The sequence below is a fragment of the Gigantopelta aegis genome, chromosome 1, assembly GCF_016097555.1.
Source record: "Gigantopelta aegis isolate Gae_Host chromosome 1, Gae_host_genome, whole genome shotgun sequence".
Lineage (NCBI taxonomy): Eukaryota > Metazoa > Mollusca > Gastropoda > Neomphalida > Peltospiridae > Gigantopelta > Gigantopelta aegis.
The window spans coordinates 23,798,482-23,819,774 of NC_054699.1; the positions used below are offsets into that span (position 1 = coordinate 23,798,482).

At 37.6% G+C, this 21,293-nt stretch overlaps 1 protein-coding gene across 1 annotated transcript; it reads left to right on the plus strand.

Moving 5' to 3' along the window:
- The first annotated feature begins 8,203 nt into the window (after positions 1-8,203).
- On the plus strand, positions 8,204-21,047 carry LOC121371512. Its single transcript, XM_041497494.1, has 4 exons — positions 8,204-9,357; positions 10,167-10,382; positions 12,330-12,413; positions 20,011-21,047. The coding sequence occupies exons 1-4, from the start codon at positions 9,306-9,308 to the stop codon at positions 21,045-21,047; spliced, it is 1,389 nt and encodes a 462-aa protein (XP_041353428.1). The 5' UTR covers positions 8,204-9,305.
- Positions 21,048-21,293: the final 246 nt, after the last annotated feature.

Below are 21,293 nucleotides of genomic sequence, written 5' to 3' on the forward strand. Positions count from 1 at the left end.
TCTCGGTTATGTTGAGTGTTTTTCACCGCCTCCACTGTCGGCGCGTATCCAATGAAAAATAACACACTTATTTTGTACGAATTGTAACGATGTTTGGGAAAACAAAGATATACATATATATTATATATAGGAACGTACGCCTTTAACGAGCCTCCCCCACCCCAACCCTCCAGCTTATTCTAAACCACGCCTATTAAGTGTTTACCATATGCAAATTGCAATATCTGGTCTAGAGAACGAAACACATGTGATGCTGTCATAGACGTACGGACACCAATATTTGTGGGTGGGTGGGTGGGGGTAACTTGGCGGGAGGGGGGGGGGGGTGTTATCAGGCTAATTGTTGCCCGAATTGAACGAAAATGGCAGTCTCGATAACAACGTTTATTGATATTTGCATTACCACCAAATAACAGTACAGGATTCCAAATGAATCACGTTTTACATGGATTACAAAAAGAAGAAGAAGAAAGAAGTTTATTTTGTTTAACGACACCACTAGAGCACATTGATTAATCAGTCATCGGCTATTGGATGTCAAACATATAGTAATTCTGACATATAGTGTTAGACAGGAAACCCGCTACCTTTTTGTTTTCATTAGTAGCAATAGATCTCTTATATGCCCCATCCCACAGATGATATCACATACCACGGCCTTTGATATACCAGTCGTGGTGCACTGGCTGGAACGAGTACATGGATTACAAGTATTATTATGAGTTAAATGATGGAAATGCGGGATTTATCTCAGTCGGTTGAGTGTTCGCTTGAGGTCCTTGCGTCGCAGGATCGAATCACCTCGGTGGATCCATTCAACGGATTTGGTTTTTCTCGTTCCAACCAGTGCACCACAACTGGTCAAAAGCCGTGGTATGTGCTTTCCTGTCTGTGGGAAAGTTCATATAAAAGATCCCTTGCTGCATTAGGAAAAATGTAGCGGATTTCCTATGATGACTACGAGTCACAATTACCACATATTTGACATCCGATAGCCGATGGCTATTTAATCAATGCTCTCTAGTGGTGTCGTTAAACAAAACAAACTTTACCATAGTAGACCCGAGGCGAGAAGTAGCTCGATGGTATAGTGCTCGCCTGTCCGTGGGCCCATTTGGCTATTTCTCGTTCCAGCCAGTGCACCAGGACTGGCATATCAAAAGCCGTGGTATGTGCTATCCTATCTGTGGGATGGTGCATATAAAAGATCCCTTGCAGCTAATCAAAATGAGTAGCCCATGAAGTGGCGACAGCAGGTTTCCTCACTCAATATCTGTGTGGTCCTTAACCATATGTCTGACGCCATATAACCGTAAATAAAATGTGTTGAGTGCGTCGTTAAATAAAATATTTCCTTCCTTCCTTCCGAGTATACGTGATATGCTAGACTTACTCATAGTTTAAAGTTAAAGCTTATTTTGGTTAACGACACCACTAGAGCTCATTCGGTAATTGTAACATATAGTCTTAGAGAGAAAACCCGCTACAGTTTTCCCATTAGTAGCAAGGAATCTGTGTGGCACCATCCCACAAACAGGATAGCACATACCAAGGCCTTTGGTATACCATTTGTCGTGCATTGGCTGGAACGAGACATAACCCAGTGAGTCCACCGACGGGGATCGATCCCAGACCAGACCGACCACGCATCAAGCGAGCGCTTGGGGAATAAAAGTTGAAAGGTGAAGTTTATTTGATTAAACGACACCACTAGAGCTCATTCCGTAATTTTTCATTAGTAGCAAGATATATTTGTGGCATCATCCCACACACAGGATAACACATACCAAGACCTTTGATATACCACTCGTGGTGCACTGGCTGGAACGAGACACAGCCCAATGGGCCCACCGACGGGGATCGATCCCAGACCGACCATGCAGTACCACCACAGTTAGGGAATAAGACATACACACATGGAATTGGAATACCTTTTCCATGTGTACTGTTTTTGTCGCGACGCTGGCGCTGATGTTAATGACCATAGAATATATTTTTTTGATGCGTCCGTTTTTCGTGTTTTTTCTTTTGCATACAATGCCCGCACCGCGACAAAAACCGCGCATATGGAAAACGGACCATATTTGGTTAAATGAAAACAATATTGTCTAGCTACTAAAAAGGATTTTGTTAGTTTTTTGTTTTTAAATATACTTCCACCTTCTGTGTTAAAACTTAAAAGCTTTTGCTTTAAAACAAATAACAACAAAAAGCAACAACAAACAAACAAAAAACCTAACAACTTTGTAGCTTGTTTGGAAATAACAAACATACTTGCCATACTTCTTTTTGAACCTCACCTATTTTTTACCATACTTCATTCATGTTTCTAGGATACCAAGTGTTGTTCTTACTACATTAGACACCCAATTAAAGCAGTTATTTTAAAACAAAAACATTTGGGTGTTGATAGACAAACCTTTCTTTTATGTCCTTTCTTTCCCTTTTCCTTTCTTTTCTCCCCTGTTTTACATATCCATGTTGACCCTCAGATCATTTAAAAAATCCAGATATGGATATGCTTTCGCAATGTAGACAACTAATGATATAAATATAACTACAATATATATATACACACAGAAGGAATGTGCTAACATCTGTGTGTTGGGGACAGGGATGGAGCAGAAAACGTGTCTTCCGATATCAACGAAATTATAATACTACAATGCAGTTTCACTTTGGGGGTCTGCTGTACGAATTTCGAAAACTCGAACTCCCTGAAACTCGAACTATTTCGTCGTCCCCTTCAACTTCGAGTTAACGAAGTTCGACTGTATATATATATATATATGTATATATATGTATATATATATATATATATATATATATATATATATATATATATATATATATGTATGTATATAGTAAAGTACGTTTAGAACGAACACGCTTATAACAAACTACCGGTTAGAACGAACTGATTGTAAAGTCCCGATTTTCTCCCCTATATATTAGTAATACATTTTAATGTATAGAACGAACTATGTATAGCGAATTAACTGTTAAAACGAACCAATTTTGTGGTCCCAAATAGTTAATTCCAGTGTAAATAAGTGTTTACATAACGAACCGTGAATACCGGAAGCATTACGTATCAAACCAATCAGTGTAAAACGCTGCAAATCCGTGAGATCGACCGCACGACCGCACAAAAACAACAGCCTAAATAACTTTTGTTTGTCTGGACTAACACCAGACACATATGTATATATATATATATATATATATATATATATATATATATATATATATATATATATATATATATATATATATATATATATATATATATATATATATATATATATATATTACTTTGATATTTGTTTTCATTTGATACATTATATAACCTTAAACAGCAACAACAACAACAACAACAACGACAACAGCAGCAGCAAAACAACCCACTATAAAACTATAAAACGTTTTTGTTCATGTATTTATGTTCATTAATACTGTTAAGATAATATGTCATACGTATCAGTACTATTTACTTATGCACAATGTTTGACCTATATGCAATGGTTGTAAGATACCGTAGCCATACCTAGGCCCTAAACCCTGACACTAACATATTTATTTTCTGGGATCAATAAACTTTATTTTTAAAACGTTCCATTTAACTATATTGGCAATCTTGTTTCATTCAATAATAGCAGAACAACAAATTACCTTCCATTGATTTATTCATCAGACTTTGAAATGAAATTATACATGGTATGTTCCCTTGATATCGAACAACATCCGTTCTGCTCCAGCTCTTGGTGCCTACATATAAGAAAATACCTCAGAGCATGCTTGTGTTATGTCTTTTTCACAATTTCCTGTCCTGGTACAGGGTTGTAACATTTAAGGTATATCCTGAAGGGTCACAAATTTTTTTTCTCTGTCGCTCTCTGACCGGGTGCGAAACGTAGCCCAGTGGTAAAGCGCTCGCTTGATGGGCGGTCGGTTTGGTATCGATCCCCGTCAGTGGGCCCATTAGGCTATTTCGCGCTCCATCCAGTGCATCACGAGTAGTACATCAAAGGCCGTGGTATGTGCTATCCTGTCTATAGGATGGTGCATATAAAAGATCCCTTGGTGTTAATCGAAAAGAGTAGCCAAAGAAGTGGTGACAACAGGTTTTCTCTATCATTATCTGTGTGGTCCTTAACCATATGTCCGACACTATATGACCGTAAATAAAATGTGTTGAGTGCGTCGTTAAATAACACATTTCCTTCCTACTCTCTGACCGTCTCTCGCTCTCTCTCTCTCTCTCTCTCTCTCTCTCTCTCTCCCCCCCCTCTCTCTCTCTCTCTCTCTCTCTCTCTCTCTCTCTCTCGCTCTCTCTCTGTATATATATATATATATATATATATATATCCATTGAGCTATGTCTAGATTTCGATTGTCAACCATTTGTGGGGTGTCAGTCTTCCTACAGACAGTGTAAGGGTGTACTGTCCTGAATAGTGTGGCAGTCCTGCTATAGAGGAAGCAGCGGACAATCACTACTTTACCAAAATGCCCTTTCGACTCTTTGCCTTGTGCGGAAATGCGATTATGATCACGAAGACGTTTTTGTTCAGATTATGGTTACTATTTAGAGGCCACTCCCAATATGATCCATCACCAACTAAAACAACGTCTGATTTTGTACCTTGTACATGCTTTTTCACATTCAGATGAAAACGTCGGGCTAGACTAGCTATATCATGTGCTCATGGCGGGTACCAACGGTTATGCAAGATATGTTCACCTTTCAAGAACACCTGATATCATCACTGTTTGGAAAGTGAATCATGAGTGCATAAGATTTGTCAAACTAGTTTTTCGAATGGCAATCGTCTTACAAACCAGGAAAGATACATGCTGTATTGTCCTAACAGTGGCAGTCCTCTTATAAACGAATAAACTAATAGTGACGATTTTAACAGTGTTAATGGTTTTGTCGTTTACGTACACGACCTTTCAGGTGGAGCAGGAATATAGTCTTCCTTCTATTTTATGTCCGTTACTTTTATGGAGTTGTGTTTTGGGACACACGTCTTGTTTATCAATTTTGTCGAACTACGTGTTATTATTATAAGAGAGAGAGAGAGAGAGAGAGAGAGAGAGAGAGAGAGAGAGAGAGAGAGAGAGAGAGAGAGAGAGAGAGAGAGAGAGAGGGAGAGAGGGAGAGGAGGGAGGGAGGGAGGGAGAGGGAGGGAAAGGGAGGGAAGGAGGGAGGGAAAGAGGGAGAAAGAGAGAGCAAAGAGCGAGAGAGAGAGAGAGAGAGAGAGAGAGAGAGAGAGAGAGAGAGAGAGAGAGAGAGAGAGAGAGAGAGGGAGGAAGAGAGATAAAAAAGACCACAACAGCATTAAACAATTAACTCGACAAACAAGTCTGTTTTTGACTAAGCTGGTAGTTAACAAAATGGTCGATACTTTTTATTGTCACACTTTATATGAACCGGTCGTATACTTTGGTCTGAATGATGCCATTTTCATACAGCAAGAACGTGAATGCCGTCTCGGTTGATAGGCTGTTATTGATCACTTCCCATCTAAACAAAGGAATTCATGTTTATGATGTTACCAAGATGTATTGGCGTCCGGAGTAAAAATATAACAACAAATAATAGTTTGAAAAATGACACACTGAAATAGATAGAGAGATAGATAGATAGATAGATAGATATAGATATAGATATAGATATAGATATAGATATAGATATAGATATAGATATAGATAAATAGATAGATAGATAGACAGACAGACAGACATACAGGCAGGCAGACAGACAGACAGACAAACAGACAGACAGACAGACAGAGAGCGAGAGAGAGAGAGAGAGAGAGAGAGAGAGAGAGAGAGAGAGAGAGAGAGAGAGAGAGAGAGAGAGAGAGAGAGAGAGAGAGAGAGAGAGAGAGAGAGAGTAAAGTAAGGGAGATAGATAGTAAGAGAGTAACACAGAGATATACAGAGCTAGAGAGAGAGAAAGGAATTGATAGATAGAGACAGTGAAAGACAGACAGAAACATAGACAGAGATATAGAGAAAGACATATAGAGAGACAGAGAGATGAAAAGAGAGGCAGAGCTCTAGAGAGGCATAGAGACGAGAGAGAGAGAGAGAGAGAGAGAGAGAGAGAGAGAGAGAGAGAGAGAGAGAGAGAGAGAGAGAGGGAGAGGGAGAGAAGAAAGAAAGAAAGAAAGAAAACCCCACAATAACATTCAAACAATTAAAAAAGAAACTATTAGCAAGCATAAGATACACTGGCATTGTTCTTTGTTCTGTGAAGATAGTTTTTGTCAGCGCATTTGTAGGAGCACTAGAGCGAACGCCCGAGGCGATATAGGTTGTAGGATCGATTCCCATCATTGCAGTCACTGCCTTGCATAAAATGGCGTGTAGATCAGCGATAGGACTCCGGGGCCTGCAATAACGCTTTATAAATTCTCTCAAAAGTAATGGTATGTGCTATACTGTCTGCTAAAAATACACACAAAAGATTATTTTTTTTGCTAAATGGTAGTAAGAGTAACCTATGTGATAACATTATTTTGTTAGTTTTTACCCATTGGGTTAATTCTCGTTCCAGCCAGTGCTGCACAACTGGTGTAACAAAGTCCGTGGTATGTATTATCCTGTCGGTGAAATTTTGCATATTGCTGCTAATCGGAAAGGGTAGCCATTGACGTGGCGTCAGCGAGTTTCTGAACTAATTATCTGGGTGGTCCTTAACCATATGTTAGACGCCATATAACTACAATTAAAATACATTATCTCGCCTTCATATAAAATTCTTTAATCTCATTGTTTGTTTGCCGTTGGACAAATCCCTTATACCCCTGTGGGCGGAGCCAAATTCTCTTATACCCCGTCTGTAATTTCCAACAGTTTCCAGCCACCCCAGTTAATGCTAAAGCAATAATTAGATTATAAATAACATTGATAATCAATCAATATTGCAATAATTTCGTATTACAAACATTTGAAGTTAAAAACTCGTTTATCGATGGAACTATTTTTCGTCACTGGCAAGTGGTTTCGTTCGCGTTCACGTGGTACGGCTTCGTTAATAAATTGTTAACAATTATTGTCTGGCGTTATTTTGATTATTTGGCTATATGGTTAACATGTCGGCAAGATAAATTCGTTGTAGAAGGATCTCTCGGGGTATTTGGCTTTTTATGTACCCTCTGTGTGCTCTTTTACCCCCTCGCCTTCGGCTCGGGGTAAAAGAACACACAGGGTACATAAAAAGCCATATACCCCGAGAGATGTTTCTACAACTTATATTAAGCGTGTCGTTAAATAAAACATTCCTTCTTTGTTAGAGGGACATTCCTGAGTTTGCTGCATTGTAAAATGTTTCCGACTAATAAAATATTTCTACGATTAAACTTACATATTAAATATATTTTCTTGTTTAGAATATCAGTGTCTGTATATTTAATGTGTTTCTGGTCGTCTTAATATATGTAAGAAGCCCAAACTGGATTTTATCTTCAAATAATTTCGTACGTACGAAAAAATATATTTTAGGAAATAAAATGAAATATAACCTAATACAATTATTAAAACGATCAGAAAAGACGTTTAATATACAGCCACTAATATATTATGCAGAAAAATATATTTGATATGTAATTACAATCGTTAAAATGTCTCTGTTAGTCGATAACATCTTAAACAGTGCAGCAAACTCAGGAATGTCCCTTTAATGAGTATATTTAAAACAAATGTTGTGACACCTCTGTCAAGGAGAGGGATGTTTGGTAAAACAACTTCAAGTACCGTATACCAAACACCAAGTACCGTATACCAAACACCAAGTACCGTATACCAAACACCAAGTACCGTATAACAAACACCAAAGTTAAAGTTGGCTTTGTTTCACGACGCCACTGAGAACATTAATTAATTAATCATCGTATTGTAATTCTGACTCGTAGTCATGAGAGAAAACCCTCTACATTTTTCCTAATGCAGCAAGGGATCTTTTATATGCACTTTCCCTCAGAAAGGAAAGTACATACCATCGCCTTTGTCCAGTTGTGGTGCACAGGTTCGAAAGAGAGAACAAAAAACCCCAATCAGTTCAATGAATCCACCGAGGTGGTTCGATCTTGCGACGCAAGCAACACACGCGAGCACTCAACCAAATACCAAAAGAAACACTTATGGTTAGTTTGTAATTAAAACAGGTTTACTGGTATACAAGCGCTGAATTCTGTTATTTAACACAAGACAGTGGCGGATCCAAAAAATCCATTTAGGGGGGCCCCAAGGACATGAGGCAGATTGACAATGGAACTTTGGTGGGAGGTTTGGAGGGGATCGTAAAAAAATTAAAATTAATATATAATAAAATTATAACTGTCGCAAAATTTAGGGGCGGGGGGGGGGGGGGGGCGCCTCCTGGACCCCCCTAGATCCACCTTTGCTAGGTCCAGCCATAGACAAAATATGAAAGCCTGGCCATTCATACGGCATTGAGTCCGTTTGTCATAACCGCGTTTTTTTAAGCATCGCGGGCGGCGCGCGGTACGTAAAAAATGGAGCATCAAAAAAATAAAAAATAAAAAAAATGGTTGTATAGTTATCAATAGAAATTATTTCAATCATTTCACATGAGTCTGTTTTTTGCGTTCCACGCCCGCGCCCGCACTGCTGTTATGAAAACATTACTACTGATAACCTTAGGGTTGGTGTTTTTAAAAGCATCTCTGACCGGCATTTCCTCGCCTTGACTGCGCCAAAAAGAAAAGAAGAAAACAACATATTAAAAAAAAAAAAAAAAAAAAAAAAAAAAAAAATGCGATCAAGGTAAACGATTGTTTTACAATACATATTGGTCTGACCAATCCAAATATTTGTAACAAAAGGATTATTAGAGCTAAAAGGTATTTTTTATTGGTTGTTCAGAAGTTTTAGAGCTACACGTGTTAACACAGCAATTCAAAAAGCAGAACATTATATCGATTCTGTTCCAACTGACAATAATATACTTTGTTTCATACACCTCGTGAGCAATGTTTCAACATGAACACAACGGAATTCGATTCATGTCTGTTTGCTGTTAGCAACACAAGGCGCGCAAATCGTCCGTTATGACATTAAAACACACACATATTATTAATGTAGCGACATAGAGAAACCATTTAGAGAATTCATTTAGCGATTACAAATTGCTGCAAATAGTAGAAACACCGCATGTGTTAGACGTAGGTCCCCAAGACAAGGTGTCTTTTGTTAATGTGGTTTATGAAATTACAGTATAACATGAGATGCATTGATACATTTGTCTCGGAAAGTCTTTGGATTATGATGTAATGGAAACACATCTGAAAGTGATATTTTGGAGTATTCTGTTGGCAACTATAGGTGAGGAATAGTGTTAAGTTGGAGTTACTTTCAAATGAGATGGTGATGGAGGATGGTCTTTGGTTATTAAACAACCCAAATTTTTTGAGTCTAGACTTAAAGGCATACTGTCACGGATTTAAGGACGTTATTTCTCTAAAAATGGATAATAACTAAAAAATTACATTAATTGTTGGAAACCAAATTTAGCTATTGCATCACCTTGACTGAACCATGATGGAATGAAATCCATGTCAACCCTCTCGGAATTTTAGTTTTTGAATTATGGACTATTGCCATAATTCAGTTATTTTTACAAAATGTTATTAATAAATGGAGTATGGTGGTTATGACGTTTGTTGAATAAAGTACATTTAGGGACAAATCAAATTATTTTTGTTCAGGTAACACTTTGTTAGACCATTAAATAGGTCAGTGGTCTGTAACAATATGCCTTTAAATCTTCAATGACGTTAAACACATACAGTCTCAAACTCTATTAGAGGCCTTTTGTTTGGTGGTGGGTCTTGGTTAGTCGGCGGAACGGAGCGCTTGCTTGAGCAACTGTCTGATTGGGTTCTCACCCATTCAAACCAAAGCTCCACGACTCGTATATCAAAGGTCATAATAATATATTCTCTCTTGCCAGTGGAAAAGGATCCCTTGCTGCTAGCGGAAATTAGGTTTCCTCTGAAGTCTACGAGTTAGAATTAGAAAAATGTTTGACATCCAATAGCCCATACTTAATAAAACAATGTTCTCAAGCGGACTCGTTACACAAAACAAACCCTAACATGTAACACTCATCATACAGTATTTCTCTATTTCAGGTACAAGTGCTGGCCAAAAGTATATTCATTTGGGATGCTACGAAGATCAGCCACAAAGTCCACGACTTGTTCACCAGTACATGACATCTGCTGACGATGACGTATCACGTTGCCTAGCAACATGTCAACAGAAAGGCTTTCCATTTGCTGCGGTACAGTCAGGTGGAGAAAACTGCTCTTGTGGAAATACCTATGGGAAATACAAACAATCAGATAGTAAGCATTTTAGTGCCAGCATAATTAATGAACAGCGTGTTGTCGCAACCTGCCTTAAAGGCGCAAGTTCTGTTTATTAACGTTATATGGTATACACATATACTGAACTATAAAACACACACACACACACACACACACACGTGTGTGTATGTGCGTGTGTGTGTGCGTGTGTGTGTGTATGTATGTATGTGTGTATGTATATATGTATCTATGTATGCATCTGTCTATCTATCTATATCTATCTATCTATCTATCTATCTATCTATCTATCTATCTATCTATCTATATATATACACATACATACATACATACATACATACATACATACATACATACATGTATATATTTTTCAAGACAAAATTAATTCGCTAAACAGACCATTAAAATGGGCCTAAAATATTCACAAGACTAATAATTTTAATACCTCCAAAACCAAACACGGATGGGATTTAAATTGAATACACATGTAATTCTAAATTCGCGTTTCTTGTGTTGTTCAGTATATTTCACGCCTTACGCTTCAAAAATCGTCACCGTTAGGAAAAACCAATTCTGTTTCTTGTTTGAAAAATTAATTTTAATATATCCGTTGTGTGTTTTCACCTTTTGTCGAATTATTATCTGGTTTCTGACGTTATTATAACAGCACTCGATATTCTGCACACCACAGTAATGTACTAAATGATCTGAACCAGTCAAATAAATTAATACAGTGATAGTCAATGGATTAATTCGTTACAGTCACGATCACAAGTTTCATGAATATTAATAAGAAGTGTATCACTGTTTTTGTTTCGTTCCGCCCGTGTATATATATAATTACGTTCGGTTGGATAATCGACAAAAATGATTTTCGTTTTTTGTCGAGAATGAATTTAGTTTGTCTTGTTTAACGAAACCACTAGAGCACATTGATTTATTAATCATCTGCTATTGGATGTATGATGTATAGGCTTAGAGAGGAAACATTGTTTCCATTAGTAGCAAAGGATATTTTATATGTACCATCCCACAGACAGGATAGCACATACCACAGCCTTTGATATACCAGTCGTGGTGCAGTGGCTGGAACGAGAAATAGCACAATGGGCCCACTGATGGGGATTGATCCTAGACTGACCGCGCTGCAAGCGAGCACTTTACCACTGGGCTACGTGCCGTCCCCTGTTTTGACGATGAATGCATGGTCTGGTGGTATAGTCGCAACATTCTAGGAAGTAACGTTGCACTATGCCAAACCCATGGGTTCGAATCCAGGCCTAGACATCATCATGCAAAGTTTAAAAACGAGTTTCTATCGATTAAATCCAAATTCTATTCTGATCGGATCCAAACATTTGATAAGTGAATGTATCAAATATAATACAACATCTGTGTCCGTTAGATCACATTTATTTGACGAGCTATTTTTAAAAGTATTAATGGGACATACCCTAGTTTCAACCCGTGAAAAGTAACACTACGTTTATTTAATCTACAAACCTGTAACACATTTGGATAAAGTTACAACTGAGTGAAACACGAGTCTGTGACTTTGACATGGTGAAATACCCTTTAAAAATAGACTAAAACTCGACTCCATAACTGTTACTTCTCAGACGCACGTGCGTTTTTAAAAATATGATAAATGCATTTTGTGATATTAAAAACACCAGGACGACAAAAAAACAAAAACACTTCGAATGTACGGAAATTGATAATCCAAATCATAAAATCTAAGTAAAATATGATTATAATATAGTCAAAATATGTCTTAGTGTTTAAAAACTAGGGTATATCCCTTTGAAAGAGCTAAAGCGAGTTGTATGTGGTTTTAAACAATACGGCATAAGACAAATGGTAGCTAATAGACTCGAATGTAGTATCACATTGCTTACATGTTCTCAGAAATCAGCTCTATGTTTTAATAATCCTTCCGATGTGTATTGTTCAGTGCTTATTCCCTAGACTGTGTGTACGGCTGTTACGAAGATGGATTTCCCGCATGTGGAGGAAAAACGGAGTTTAGCATTTACTACTCTGTTGTAAAAGGTAGGTGACAAATAGCAGATTAAGTAACATGTCAAATACATTGACAAGTTTTAAGCTCAGTGCTAGAGTCCAACTAAAACGGCTGAAGCCATAGCTAGGAGGAATGTCCGTTAGATACCATCTATCATTTCATGCAGGTCCATAGCCAAGGAGAATGAATAAAACAATAAAACAATAACAAAAACAAAGCCACACGCACAAAAAAAACCCCTAAAACAAACAAACAAACAACAACAACAACAACACAACAACAACAGCCACAACAAAGTAAACAACGCCACAGACTCACCCGTTCCCAAACAAACAAAATACAAAAAAGCAGGAAAAACTCTCACCCTAAAAAAAAAATGAAAACAAGCCAAAAAAAAAAAGAACAACCCACAAAACAACAGCCCCGACAAAAAAACAAACAAACAACAAAAAACAAAAAAAACAACAACAAAAAAACAACAACAAACAAACAAAACAAAGCCCAATTAAAAGAGACAACAACAACAACAACAACAACGACGACTGGCCTCCCCTTTAAAAATCTACTGGAATCTACTATCCATAAAAGATCATAACTGTGATATAACAATAGACACATTTATGAATCACTTTAAAAACCTCGCTTGTTCTACACAAAACGATGATACACAAGGGACTAATAAAAATAACCAAGCCTTATACGAAGAATTAGATAAGCGTATTACCGAACATGAGATCCTATATGTGTTAAGCAAAGCTAAGCGTAGCAAAAGCCCCGGCATTGATGGCCTATTATATGAGTTTTTCGCTGAATGTAAAGATATAATGCTGCCTATACTATGTAAACTTTTTAATGTTATTTTAGACTCTGGCATCTTTCCAGAAAATTGGTGCAATGGCACAATTATTCCTGTGTTTAAAATGGGTGATAAAAACGATGTAAATAATTATAGAGGTATCACGCTCATGAGCCACTTATCAAAATTGTTCACAACAATTTTAAATAATAGATTATTGAATGTGAGTTCAACCTACAATATTATATCTGATGCACAGTTTGAGCTTAAGCCCAGTTTTAGCACAGTTGACGCTATTTTTGCTCTGCAGAGTCTTATAACTATTACGCTTGGCAGTAAGAAAAGACTCTATTGTGCTTTCATTGACTTTATTAAAGCATTTGATACAGTTGAGCATAATGCATTGTGGCTAGACATTTATAAATTAGGATTAAATAGTAAGCTTGTAAATGTAAAATCAATGTATGGTCAGATAAAATCATGTGTGAAGTATTAGGGAAATATATCTGAATCCTTCTGGTACAAATCCGGTCTAATTGAAGGAGAAGCTCTTTCGCCATTCTTGTTTTCTTTATTTGTTAACGATCTAGAAATGGAACTGTTAAATTCCACCGACCGACTATACCAGTTATATATGCTTCATCTTTGTCTACTGATGTATGCCGATGATACAAATATTGTTTCCGAAAGTGCGCCTGAATTGCAGTGGAATTTAAAAGTAAATATTAATAAAAGTAAAATTGTAGTATTCAGAAAATGTGGAAATGTGAAACCTGAAGAAAGGTGGATATACCACGAAACCGATTTAGAAATTGTTGACAGTTTTAACTATCTTGGGGTCTGTCTTCATTATTATGGAACATTTAATACCGCTCAGAAGGTAATATGCAACCAAGGTAGGAAAGCTATGGCTGCTCTATTTGGTAAAACTAGTAACTATTTCTTAAATGCAGAAACATTACTATCACTGTTTGATACATATGTTAGTAGTATTTTAAATTATGGCTGTGAAGTTTGGGGTTTTAACAAAGCAAATAGTCACGAGATCCTACATTTACAATTCTGTAAACGTATTTTAGGCGTGAAAAGGAGCACTACTAATATGATGGTATATTTAGAATTAGGTAGATCACCTTTGTACATAAGTATGGTTAAATATTGGATAAATTTGTTGAATACAGATAACTGTATTTTGAAAGAGTGTTATAACACCCTATATGACGAGTGCATAAGAAAACCACGTTCTGTTACCTGGGTTAGTCAAATAAGAGACCTGCTTCTCACTAATGGTTTTGGTCACATATGGTATAATCAAAATGTAGAAAATGGCAATACATTTATATCACTATTCAAACAGAGAATGACTGATCAATTTATCCAAACTATGTATGCTGTATTCAACAATTCTCCAAAATGTCTGTTATACAAATTCGTTGTTAATAATTATTGCTTACAACCTTATTTGCAGAAACCTATTGCCTTGAAATACAAACATATTTTGAGTAAATACAGATTATCTTCCCATAATCTCTTTATAGAAACGGGCAGATACCACAATACTGACAGGAATAATAGAATTTGTCGTCTGTGCAATATGAATGTAGTAGAATACGAATATCACTTTGTTCTAGTGTGTCCTTTCTTCAGTAACATAAGAGATAAATATATTAAACCTTTTTATTCCAATAAACCATCAACATTTAAATTATCGCAACTACTGTCCAGCGACAATTCAAAACAGCTAATTAAATTGTGTAAGTATTTGAAAACTGCTACCACGCATAGAACAGACAACATTGATACATGACATATGTTATTATTGTATATTATTGCTATGCATTCATTACCCATTTACTATAGAATTTTTATCGATTGTAACCCGATGCTACATACCATTCCTCGCAGTGTACACATTATATTATTTTATATATAAATATGTATGTATGCCTACAAAATGTATATTTTTTGGAAACAAAATTGAATGTATTAATTAAGTTTGCCCCGAGTAAAAATCGAAGTGGTCCTTCTAGTTTAAAAGTGCTATTTTTGTCTATCTGGTGAGACCATACACATACACAAGTAATATTTGTTGACATTGTCTTAATTATTTATTATGAATATATGACGCTTTTATTCCGTCTGCAGACGACTGGAGTGCAGGTAGCCTTGATTAGCATTAGCAAATCCTGTCCTATCATATCAGTGATCTACGTTAGGCTATTATTATCGACACTCGTTCCAAGTAGGAAGAAGAAGCAGTTTGTTTTGTTTAACGACACAACTAGAGCACATTGATTAATTCACAATCGGCTACTAAATGTCAAACGTTTGGTAATTTTAACTCGTAGTCAACAGAGAAAACCCGCTAGATTTTCTCCATGCAGCAAGGGATCTTTTATATGCACTTCCCACATACAGGATAGCACATACACATGCCTTTGACCAGTTGTGGTCAAATGGGAGTTCCTGTCGTAACTGATGGATATATTGGTCCATGAACCAGAGGGGTCGGTCAGTACCATCATGGGAGACGAATGCTCATTGTGATTTTTGTCAATGCCTACATACCTAGACTCGCAGCTTTCTGTGTGAAACTACCCATTTTGTGACCCTATCCCCATTTCCACGGCAGTTATATTTCTTTTACAGAATTCTAAAGGGTGACTATGTTAAAGATGTAAAAGATTCCTTGTTGCTAATCGAAATGAGTAGCCCATGAAGTGGCGACAGCAGGTTTCCTCTCTCAATATGTGTGGTCCTTATCCATATGTCCGACGCCATATAACCGTAAATAAAATGTGTTGAGTGCCTCGTTAAATAAAAGATGTCCTTATCATGTGAAAATAATATATTCAAAGATATAAATTTGAAATTGTTGTAATTGTTCTCGTTTGGCTAGAGCTCACCTTTTTTTTTCTCTTTTTTTTCTATTACCCGCAGATCACTGGCAATGTCAAGGCTGGGGTGCCTTGAATCATCGTCTTACAATATACAACAATAATAAAATTTTAACATGATTTTGTGTACCTGTATAACGGTACGGTAAAGGTTTTATATTTCATATTATGTATATAAACAATATGTGATAAGTATGGGAGTTATATTCATTACATTTCTTATCATATACTGCACAACCGTATTCATATACATACATATACATACATACATACTTACATACTTACATACTTACATATATACATACATACATACATACTTATATACATACGCATTTTAAAATGATCTGAGGGTCAAAAATGATAGGTGAAACGAGCTTGCATTGGAGGAGAGAAAAAAAAAGGAAAAGGGGGCGGGGGGCAGGGAGGTAGGGAAAAAAAGAACATAAAGAAAGGTGTATCGACAACCAAAAGGTTTTGTTGTTGTTGTTTTTAACTGTTTTACGTGGGTGTCTAATGTAGTAAGGACAACACGTTTTTAACTGTTTTACGTGGGTGTCTAATGTAGTAAGGACAACACGTTTTTCAACGAAGAAGAGGAAGAGCATAACAAATAAATGTTTTTAAAAAGAAACATTTCTTGACGGAATGGCATTCTGAACTCTTGACGACATTCCCATTTTCTCGAAGGAGCTTGTATCTAGGGATGAGTATTATAATTATGAACATTTTATATCGCGATATTATATTTCAATATAGGCAACACACCACCATTTATTTGGCGTGTCGTTACTAGAAGTAGCAGCTTACAATAGTCCGGTTTAGGAAATAGTTCCTAATAAAAAATACTACAAAATTCTGATATGCTTTTTGAAATCTTTCTTTGATGATTACACGTAGGCTGACCTCTGTAGTATTTCAATTTAGTACTGATGATCATAAAGCTTGGTGTATGTACAGACATTTCCTTTCGGTTTCCATGCTAATGATTATGCATAGCTTCTGTACTCTGACTTCAGTGGACTTGGTTTGAGTTTGGAGTTTTCCTTCTCCTAGGAGAGTTTCCTTACTAGGATTCTGAGCCTCTCCAGCCCAGTTTTGATTTTGGAGTTTGCTTCTCCTAGACAGTTGTCTTTCTTGACTCGCGTCCTCTGTCTGTCTGGTCCATATTAGTCTAGTCTCTACCCTTTGACCAGTCCAGCTTGGGTGACCCTACCAGGAGCTGATGCTCCAGCTGGCATATCTCTCCGAGTCATTGAGACATGCAAGCTATCTCACCACGTCAAAGAATGGACCATGAGATAGCAATGTAGTACTAACTGATAACAACTGTACAATTGATATAGTGTAATAGCAACACGAGGAGGTGCTCAGGCATGCGGCTGTTAACTGAAACATTTCGTAGTCACCCTATGTAGATGTTTTACATGGTACCTGTCAGTTGAGAGCACTTCCTAAAACTATTAGTCACATGACCTCTCGATAGAGTTGTATTTTTCACTGAATATATAGAGGCTATTTCATTTTTTTTTCGAATACGATTTTTATGTCAACGAGTGATATGTGAAAACCATATTTTCACGAATTGCGAAATGGCCTATTTATTATATACATCTTTCCTATTTTTTGACAATATCTTTCGCTTTTTGCTAATATCGTAACACCATGATATATTTCATCCTATGGAACTTTTCTAGAAAATCTACTTGACCATAGACTTTTTGAAAGAAATGCGAATAAAAAGTATCTTAATTTAATTATTAAATTAACATTTATTTAATAATACTGCTGTGCAAACATACCCGACAAAGCGATCCTCCAAAAACAAAACGAATCGAATGCCGTTAAATTCTTACACTTACACTCAATGATACTACATTCTGTCATCATTATTTAGCTTTCGTATTCAATTAATTTGAGATATTTTATCGTAGTTGCACTTCATATCTTGTTTATAGGTACAGTTGTTAAAATTACATTTTTTATTATTATTTAATTTTTTGTATGTGTGTTAACAATTTCAAGACACACGACTGGCTGCTCCTAGGTGATGACCAGGTCACCAGTGACATGCAACCAATTAAAATCAACACGGTTGAAATCGATTACACTGTGACGTATAATTAACCTGACAATCATGTGTCTGTGACGCGTAAGTTAGCTACAAGTGCAACGGCTGTAAATAACTTTTAGTCGAAAAAGATGTTAAAATTTGCTTAAAATCTGGATTTTTAAGATATATAAGAAATAGAATAATACAATAATAATAAAACTCGTTGTTTAAAAACGTAACAAACTCGCTTTCGCTCGTTAGATACATTTTAAAACAACTCGTTGTGAGATAAATGGTATCTAACGGCCACTCATGTATTATTCTCTTTATCATCACGAATCACCACCAACACGTGCATCCCCTGTTAAGAGTACAGATGTAGACCTGAAACGTTTTCAACAAAAGGTATTGCATCAGGTACAGCATCCCATTTCATTTTTGTCACTGAAGAGTCATATCATCAACATGGCATCTACATGGTTGTGAAACGTTTTGAAATAAAATAACCAGCATAATAAAGCAACTTCTATGCCAAAATTACAGAAGAATATTGCTTTGATATGTATGGAACCCAGTGTCGATTTGAATCTGTATAAAGATCAAAGCATGAATAGGATTAATTTCTGTTGTTAACCTTATATTTCTAATTTGGTTGGTCGATCAATGAAATGTTAACTGCTATCATTGTCCTGTATTTATCGCATGCTACAAGGTCATCAATATAGCGGAAAGTACAATTAAACAGTTTTGCTACAAGTATGTTCTTTTGCTTTTATTTTGCCAGATTAGTTAGAAGTTTTTAATCATGTGTACACTGCTTCTTTGGTAAGAAGAGTGCTAAATGATATGATGAATGAAAGAATGAATGAATGAAATGAATGTTTAACGACACTTCATCACAAAAAATAGATCGGCTATTGGGTGTCAAACTATGGTAAATACATGTAAATGTATGTAAATGTATGTAATATGACATGACGAAGACAGGCAAATATTGTTTTATGGGAGAGTTGCAAAAGTTACAATCAAATATTTGTGGAATATTTAAAAAAAAAAAAAAAATTGGAACTCAACTTTTGCGAGAGGGTTCGTGCGAACCCACCGAACCCTCGCCCCTAAATACAGACCTGGCTCCATATTCATAAACGTACTTAAGTGAATGTATGATACTTATCTATGTTCTTTAAGTATGTATTTAGGTATCATACATTGCTGTAAGTATGTTTATGAATAAGAAAGAAAGAAATGTTTTATTTAACGACGCACTCAGCACATTTTATTTACGGTTATATGGCGTCAGACATATGGTTAAGGACCACACAGATTTTTAGAGGAAACCCGCTGTCGCCACTACATGGGCTACTCTTCCGATTAGCAGCAAGGGATCTTTTATTTGCGCTTCCCACAGGCAGGATAGCACAAACCATGGCCTTTGTTGAACCAGTTATGGATCACTGGTCGGTGCAAGTGGTTTACACCTACCCATTGAGCCTTGCGGAGCACTCACTCAAGGTTTGGAGTCGGTATCTGGATTAAAAATCCCATGCCTCGACTGGGATCCGAACCCAGTACCTACCAGCCTGTAGACCGATTGCCTACCACGACGCCACCGAGGCCGGTTATGACTACGAAGCCTGATCTATAGGTATCATGTATCATGATACATATTATAATATATTTTCTACGGCAGTGTCAACTTGTTACAAGGAAGGCTTGTAACAAAATAAAGAAAATAAGTGATTCACGTTGAAGTTTATTATTTATGGGGGGGGGGGGGGTCTCTTCACCCCATCACCCTCTGGCTACGGGTCAGGCTTGCATATCTATTCACAGGTTTTGCGCTATACGATTGCTAAACGTTTTCCTATATTTTTTCATTACAGCTGATTCATGCCCGGCAAAAAGTACCCATGTGTCTGAAGTACCGAGCGACATATGTCTTAATATTAAAACAGATGATCGGAACTTCACTGAGGCCAGACGACAATGTATAAAAGACGGAGGTGACTTGGCGGCTATACCAGGGGAGAGCACCCGTGCAGGCTTAAAGACTCTTTTTGACGGCTGCCCATTGACTAGCTGTCCTTCGATGAAGGTGGACGTGTCAACGTGCGCTCTCGAATTGCCCCCCCACCTGGGGGGACTGATTGCCAGCTTTGGCCCGATGTTGGAGTTCCGGGTCACGTATACCGGGTCACGGGCGACCGTGACTTTGGTGTACGGTGACCCGCCTCCACAGAAACGGAAAGGGGGGACTGGAAGAGGAAGAAGAAGGAAGAAACCGGTGCCAGGGAAGGCCCAGGGGGGGACAAAGCTGGTGGCTCAACCGCCAGTGGCGCTCCCTCCTGTGATACCGCCCCCACCGAGTCCTCCGGAGAGGAAGCAACCACTTGTGGAGCCCGCATCCCCGGAACGGCCGTACACCACCCAGGAGATCGTCAGATTCAAACGGACGAGTGTGCCACCACCTACTTCAACCTCCACCCCAAAGACGACGACTCCGGTGAAGCGGTCAACAACGACCGCTCCCGTTGAGTCGCCACTTGGACTTGTTGTTCCGGCGACAAAAAGGAAGGCAACATCACCGACCACCCAGCCAGCCAAGACCAAGCCGCCGCCGGAATCCGCTCCCCCTGTTGACGACGAATGGACCATTGCCATCAGTGGACTTCGTCGTCATCTCCATCAGTACATACAGGGGGACACGCAGAAACCAGAACTACTTCGGGGAGGTTTTTTGTGGAAGACCATGGAGGACGGCAGCAGCTACGAGCTTCATATCAAGATCTTCATTTGTACGCACCCGAAGGGACCAGACCTACAGACAGTGCATCATTGCTCAACTCGACAACAGAACGATCCACAGGATGTTAGCTCTGCGGCCCCGACTTTATTTACAACATCTACACCAGATCAGTGAAAAGCTGCCGTCGCTCCGAAAAAAAAGTAGTACAAACACATTCAAACTTATCGAGCTTCAAATATGTTTATTGACAATTTACTTTGGCGCCCGTTCAATTGCTCAAATCACCTTTATCAAACTTATTTTTGGGTTTAAATTCTTAGTCCCCGGACATGAGTTAGGTGCTGTTATTCTCCGTAGACTTTAGCTTTTTCTAGTTAGACCCAAGGAATAAATTCAGCCAGTATTTTCCGCGCAGTCGCT

Coding starts and splice junctions, on each gene's coding strand:
- LOC121371512 (XM_041497494.1), top strand. CDS start 9,306: ATGGAAACACATCTGAAAGTGATATTTTGGAGTATTCTGTTGGCAACT. Junction 10,383..12,329: donor GAAATACAAACAATCAGATA/GTAAGCATTTTA, acceptor CTTATTCCCTAG/ACTGTGTGTACGGCTGTTAC. Junction 12,414..20,010: donor TTACTACTCTGTTGTAAAAG/GTAGGTGACAAA, acceptor TTTTCATTACAG/CTGATTCATGCCCGGCAAAA.